The 7,536-nt window shown below is 40.8% G+C and overlaps 1 protein-coding gene across 1 annotated transcript in view; it reads right to left on the bottom strand.

Annotated features, from left to right (window-relative positions):
- The window catches only part of atp8a1 (ATPase phospholipid transporting 8A1), a 107,831-nt gene that overhangs the window by 12,524 nt on the left and 87,771 nt on the right, over positions 1–7,536 (bottom strand). Inside the window, 4 exon segments of the mRNA XM_032528693.1 lie at positions 1,851–1,958; positions 2,335–2,391; positions 2,699–2,760; positions 3,963–4,041. Coding sequence (XP_032384584.1) covers positions 1,851–1,958; positions 2,335–2,391; positions 2,699–2,760; positions 3,963–4,041 — 306 coding nt within the window.

Raw genomic sequence — 7,536 nt, 5'->3', positions numbered from 1 at the left:
TGTGTGTGTGTGTGTTTGTGTGTATGTATGTATGTGTGTGTGTTTGTGTTGAACATTTCTGCGCATGTGTAGTTAGTTGTTGTTTATTGTGTATTTATGTATTGCATTTATTTATTGTGTCATGCACATACAAGTGCCCAGCTGTCTTGGACTTCAAACGCCAAAAATACTGTTAACTACAAGCTTCCACTTAAATATTACAACTCCAACGCAAACAAAGAATTGTGTCTTCTGTCCAAAATATGCTGCAAAAAAAGGCTCCTCTTTATTTTCATTCAACCAGTAGAACTGATCAGAAATTAATAATATTCTACTAAAAGGTGCAGCCTTTAAATGAATAGCTCGACATTTTAGGACATTTTACAGTACATCTGCTTTCTGGCAGAGAGTTGGATGATACCACTTTCATGCAGTTTCCACTGCATATGTTGTACTAAATTAACAGTCTCTTAGCTGTAGCCATATATGTAACAGACAGATTTAACAGTCGTGCAAATCTTGACATCTATGCCACCAAAAAGCAACTAAGCATTACCCAAAATGTCAAAGTTTTGCATAAAATCATAATAATGAGTAATGACTCCATCTTAAATTTTACCTAAATTACAACAAACTAAGCCCTTTCGGCATGTGGTAATGTACCTGATCATCACTGTGCAAACAGACATTTTTTTAATCTATTTACTTAATTTCTGCTTTGAATAAGGCTCTACACTGTAGTTATTTGTACCAAACATTGACACTGTGAAAATTACACTGTACATGTTTTGAAAAAAGAAAAATATTTCACCTCACTTATCCATTGGTTTTCCATACAAAATGTTGCAGTAAAAGATATTTCTAGTGAGCTGCCGTTCCGACATATTCACAAGTCTGTTCAAAATCCTCTCACATACTATTTGTCAGACATTTGGAGTTTCCCATCAAATCTGACTACTGATGGCATTATAAAGTTATGAACTCCCAAAAACGATTGAATAGCTCTGTAAAAAAGTCTGTTACACACAATCACTGAATCCCCACACCATGCCTGAAACATTGTCTCAAACAGGACACACACATGCAGATTCCAAGATAGACAGATATTTTCTTCTACCGCATAATGTGTAGTGCCAGCTTTTTTCTTGGAATAGCCTCCTACTGTGTTCTTGTTCTTTAATGAAAAGATGCCGTGTTGTCTTCCTCAGAATGCACTGGAAACCTGTGGTTAATAGGATCCTATTAACCACCTGTGGTGACCCAGCAAGACAGTAGTCCCATTCACATGTAAATCATGACTCAAACAAGTTAACAGTGTAGAATCATGGGCCTATTTTCTTTTTAAATATTTAATACACTTTAAAGTGCATTTTAAACTCAATTTCTGATCCTTCTGTTTGTTGGACAGATTTGTAAGACATCAGTGTGTATTCCAAATACATCACCGCCTCTATTTGCTTAGCTTCACTGTTTCAAATCACCTGTGGATTCTCAGAGCCGAGGGAGGGCAAAGTAACACAAACATTGGGCTAATTGGCTCAATTAAGTCATTATGCAACGCAAGCCAGAGGTCTGACAGTTTACACCCCTCTGGCTCTTCTTACAAAGACCTGTGTCAAGTTTAACTCTGACATTTCCCATCAGCATAGGCAGAAAATGAATGAGGCACTGCAGGTCTGTCAGTGATAGATGGTTATATCAGCAGTTTCTTTAGTACTAGAGGAAGTTGTTGCTGTGAGACAAAGAGAGAGAGAGAGAGAGAGAGAGAGAGAGAGAGAGAGAGAGAGAGAGAGAGAGAGAGAGAGAGCAAGCCTGTGTGTGTGTAAATGTGTAAGCATTCGTATGAGTACATGTAGCATGCATGGGCTCACCTCTCCTGACATGTCGGGAGCCAGAGGAATGAGGGGCCACAGGGAGGAGTAGATAATGAAAAACACCACCCACAGGCCGATGCTTCCCCAGATGGCGATGTGACTAAACTGTTGGTGGAAATTTAGAGGACAGTAAGAAAACAGAAATAGTTTAGGCTCTTAATTTACTGTGGATTAACGCTTCATTAAATTGCATGTGGGCCATCATTTTTATACATTATACTGTCTTGTTTGTTGCCATTTTTATTATTTGGACATTAAAAGTTCATGTTGAGTGGCTTCTAGTAACTTGAAGGAGTTTCCATACGGTATGGTCATTTCACTGGGTTTACAGTTACGAGCTCAGTGGGAAACAAACCATAAAGAGACTTGGAGATAAGAAGAGAATGTAAACTATGTCACAAGCATCGGTGGTCATATAAAATACAGGAACGGGAAAGAGATAGCAGAACCTAAGCAAGAGAGGATAGAGCTTTTGACTTACCATGGTCCAGGATGAGGTCTCAAGGCCAGCTTTAAGACAAACTGTGATGACCACAAACTGTGGAGACACAAATAACACTGACATTTAAACCTGTTCCCTCTTCAATGCTAACAGCTATCAGTCACTGGAGGTATATCACACACCTGAATTTTCATTAAGGACATATTTTTGTTGACATACTGTACAATATAAAAATTTAAAACATCACCAGACAAAATAAAAAGGCAGAAGAATCTTTTCTTCTGCCTTTTTTATTTTAGTCCAAGTGATTTTTTTGCCCAGAATTTTGAAAAAGCTTGGCTCAGACACCTGAACCGTTTAACACAGCAGAATTTCTGCCTGTCAAGAAAACTGGTGCACTTACTGTGTAAACCATGTTGCCTAAGAGGAGATAGTCTGGAGTTCTTCCGTTGCCAAAAACTGTATCTGTGAAGGGAATCAACAACAGAAGCTTTTAGGGCCAAAGCTGTCTCTTTTCGGCTCCTGGGTTTCGTACGGAGTTCCATTAGGCAATCCAAATGGTAAACAGCCGGACAGCATGTAGGATATTAGTTTTGCTAGATCTCAGTGTGAACTTTAGTGTAAAACACTCTGTTAGAGACAAAAAAGTGGACATTGAAACGTGAAGTGAAAAATGCGGTCAAATGCGGCTTCCATTATTGCCCTTTTAGAGGCTGGAATGTTAATTCTGTCTTTCGCAACTATTAGGACAGAGTGTTTCGATGAAAAGCCATCAGTAAGACTGAAAAGCTGAATTGGTGTGCATTAATCATGGTCAGGAATTAAATGCTCTGGCTAATTCACTGCTGAAATAGAAAGAACATGCCTGTTTTTTGATAAAATGGGTATGTATTTTGCCAGAACACTTTTCCTTAAACAGAGGTTAGAAGAGTTTCCTGAATTTAAAAAAAAAATCTAAATTAACTGCAAATTAAACAAACATATGAATCCAAACTGCCCACGTGAGTTTGGGATGCAGCTGAGGCTAAAATATCAGCAGTGTGCGACAGCGAGTGAAGAAAGAAAGAGAGGCTCCCTTTCCCTTTACTTCCGGCTGGTCACATGTCTTGTGTGCGCTGAGGCTTTGCTGACAGCCTGTCAGTCAGAGTAAAGCGGCTCTGCGCCTTTGTTTGGAGAGCAGGCACAAGCTTGTGTGGTCCTCTGCTCTGGCCAGCCAAGACCCACTGGCTCTAAGAACTCCATTCTCTCTGCACTCGCACACAGAAACCTTGCATCCTTATCTGCACAAACATGCACAATTGACCTGATACGGATAACTAAAATGATTGTAAATTAAATTTAAGTGTAATTGTGCACACAAAAAGACTGATAATTGTCTATTCGGATTAAAAGCATCATTGTCAAAAAAGCACCTGGAACAATTGCATCTCTGAGGTGTGTGTTTCTAAATAAAAAATAAAAAATGAAGAACTGTGTACAATATGGATGAATATATGAACATAAATATATGCTTGTTAGTGTGTGTTACTCTTGCCGGAGCACACACATGTTTGTAATTCAAGACTGGACAGTTGAAGAGAGAACTAATTAAGACAAAGTATGTGAGTTTGACTGTCCTCCCTCTTCATCCATCGAGGGCCATGGTGGAGTCTCTGGGAGCTACTTACCATGCTGGAAGGCTTTAAGGGGGAACCAGAAGAGGATGACGGAGTGGAAGAGGCCATTCAGACAATGGGCCCAGAAGACCTGCAAAAAAATAGGGGAGAAGGATTGAGGGGAAAGGAGGCGGGTAGGAGGAGGAGGAAAAGAAAGGTGGGGGGTTGGAGGCGGCAAGAGATTCAAAGAAGAGAGAGGGAGACAGAGAGAAGAAAAAAAGCATGAGAAAAGGGTGTGGGGAGCTCCAGCCTCCCAAGTGACCCCTGACCTGGGCCCTTTGTGCCAGCCCAGCGCTAGGCTAAGTGGCGGTTTTGTCGGGGCCTCCTCGCTCAATGGCCACCCTGCTGACAGACACGTTGTATATCCTCGGTGTGTGTTATAGGGGGGGGAGGCTACTGAGTGTGTGTTCGAGCAGTGAAAGACAAATGGACAACATCAGTGAGCAGTTTTTTAACTTCTAGTTTGTTTGTTTTTTAAGTTTACTGTATTTAACAGAATCAAAGAAAAAAGCATTGAGCATAACAAACTGTGCAATACATATCCTCGCCTCGACTTTAAGAACATTATACAACATTAATATATGTGCTGCTAGTATGAGGGTTTCCTCTCATTACATTTCATTAGGCTTCGGCCCTTTCATGCAAGAATTTTAACTGGTGTAGAAATAAATGACAGGAGTTTAAACAATCAGTTTAGAAACACACGTGGAGACTGACAAACCTGACAGAGATTAAACTGTTTTCAGGGTCATTATTAAGGGCCTGGAAAATCGTGGTGTGAACCGCAGTCTGCGTGTGTGTGTGTTTATGCAAGCATGCAGTCTTTGGATGAGTCGTTTAAATCAATACTCCCACTCCAAAACCACCTTGTTTCAAATGTACATTATGCAATACCAGTGCCAAACAAAACACTAATGGGCAATGTAGCATGAAACAGCCGTGAAATCTATTCTGCCAAAAAATGCTCCACATTTGTGCCCCCTTTCCTCCCTGTGCTGACCCAGACTTTGGTGTTACTTCTGATTGCTGAAAATCTGTCAAATCTGTCAAATCAAGAGAGTAAACGGGGAAGGAAAAATAAAAACAAACCTTTTTATCTTTGGCCTCTTTTTAATCATCGGTTCTTGGCAGATGGCAAGTTAGAACCTCGGTACCTTAAAAACACCCTTTTTCAACAACTTTTTCTTTGAGACACATTGGACGCCTTGAAAGTCAAAATTTCTTGGGATTTCCCCAGGTTCGAGTCATTTTAGACTAACTATTAGTACTGCTTTGCACTGTATGGTTGTATCAAAAAGGTGCCAGGAAAGAATGTAAAATCTAAGGGAGAAGAGAAGGAGTAAAGCAGGACAGGGTACAGTGAATTAAAAGTCTTGTTCTAGACTATGAGTCTTTGTAATACACCTTGGCCTCAGTGGCACGACCTCTTCACCTTTCCTATTGACCAAACAAAGCCCGATAGCAGCCCCCCCCCCCCCCCCCCCCCCCCCCCCCCCCCCCCCCCCCCAGGATTACCTCACCCTCCCACTGTGTAGACAAAACCCAATACACTGAGCACAAAATGGTTGAAACCAACCCCCACCCTTCTATCTCTCTGGTCAAATGTGGACTAAATTATCAACTAATGTTACAATCACATGTTTATGCCAATTAGCCTCCCACTGACAGGCTCAGCTCTCTTTTACCTTCTTTCTCTACCATCCCATTCCCAAACACTGTTGGGTTGCAATCAACCCCTAGTTTCCTCTCCACAATAATGAATGCTAACAAAATCAATAAATGTTCATAATCATTTGTCACAGTGGGATCCTCCCTTAATCCTTCCAGACCCCCTGCTCTCTTTATTTCTCTTCTATCCCACAAGTTGCTAGGGATCCACTCCAAATGAATGCCCGGTCTGCCCTGTTAAGATTTTGCCCTTTGTGGAATTCCTAATTGCAAGAAAAGAAGAAGAAATAAAAAAATAACGTAAATGCCGGTAAATAATGAGAGGTGATCGTTGCTGGTAAACTACTGTAATTATAACAATGACATGATTTAGGTTTATTAGAGTGACTAAAGTGTCAGGTATATGTAATTAAAAGTAAATGGGTAGCCTAGTTAAAGCCTTGAGTTTCTAACACCCTCAGTCACTCCCTTCTCTCACCTCAACACAAACAGCTTTAATTCATAAAGACAGTATCTGTTGTGTACAAAAGAGCCAGGCGTGCAGAAAGACAGGCTTGGAGGGGCCAAATTCCTGCTGGATTTTCTCGCCTCGCCTCAGGCCAGCTGCAAGGAAAATATCTCGGGAAGAGAGTGGACAAGCCAGAAAAAACAACCTGCTGACCTGGCCGAGTCATCATTTATGGGTCTTGGAAAATGTGGCCCAAACAAAATTGAGGTTCATTTGCTTCTAACTATCAGACGCATACTTTTGTGACCCTTTTTTGGCAGACTTAGAAAGTCTTAAAAAATGTTAATGAAGGGAAAGTCCAACCTACTACAGAATTTAACCAAAATTTGGGACGATTATTTCAGCAGTTGTGAGGAAAGATTTCTCTCTGATCAACTGTTCAATTGATGGAATAAAGACAATTTATCTACAGAGAAAAAATAAGTTAAAAAAATAGTACCCAAAAATGTATACCCAATACCCAACAACAGTTAAAAACCCAACGATATTGAGTTAACTATCATATATATGTATGTCATCAGCTTTGGTTTGCTCAAACAAAAATGACCAAAAGCTGTAGTAGTCCTGGCTCAAAAGTGGAAACTTATTTCACACATTCAATGTGGTCCTGGATGAGTTAAACTCAAACTGACAGCTTTGCTCTGAGAACAAACAACTCTCTCACTTAAACAAATCGCATAATTTTCCGCAACAAACGCTGTCACACAATGACAGCACACACTCTCTCTATTCCCTCTCTTCTCCAATTCATTCTGCTGCATACCCCAACCCATCTGACCTTTCCTGCTCCTGACCGCCATGGCCAATCCGTCTTTAATCCACCTCCATGCTGTGCTAACCAGGTCACCACGCTTGTGAGGAGGGACTAGGGCTCTGGTTCAGCATGGAGAAAGAAGGAGACATCTTCATTACCAGCGGGAGAAAGCTATTGGACAGCCCCTGCAACCAGACAGAATAGGTCAAGCCAGGCCAAACAAGGCTACGACTGGAGACCCACTGACTACAGCTGCCAGGTCACTGTGACGGGAGACGATCAGTCCTGAACAACACCACGACAAGAACATCTTGTGTCATTAATTTGATGTTAATTGGTTGTAGGACCTGGAACATTTGACCTCCTCATTTGTGTGGTGGAGCACAACATTAATTCTTAACTTTAGATGATACAGTTGAAATATACCAAATTGTGACTGTTTCGTGACCCAGTTGAGTTTTACAAAGTTACAAAAATGGCAGGTAATGATACTGCCCTTTTAGAAGCTGAACAAAAAGATCATCTGAGATAAAGAGATATTTGCTTAAAATATGCACTAGATTTGGAGAAACTTGTCAGCTCCATATCAAGAAAGTACATTACTGTAGCTGCAAAGAGCCGGACAGAGAGCAGAAAACACTTGAAAAAGAAAGTCC

This window comes from Etheostoma spectabile, chromosome 10 (assembly GCF_008692095.1).
Source record: "Etheostoma spectabile isolate EspeVRDwgs_2016 chromosome 10, UIUC_Espe_1.0, whole genome shotgun sequence".
NCBI classification, from domain to species: Eukaryota; Metazoa; Chordata; class Actinopteri; order Perciformes; family Percidae; genus Etheostoma; species Etheostoma spectabile.
Note: the sequence above shows the minus strand (reverse complement) of the source record. Positions and strands in the feature narration are given on the sequence as shown.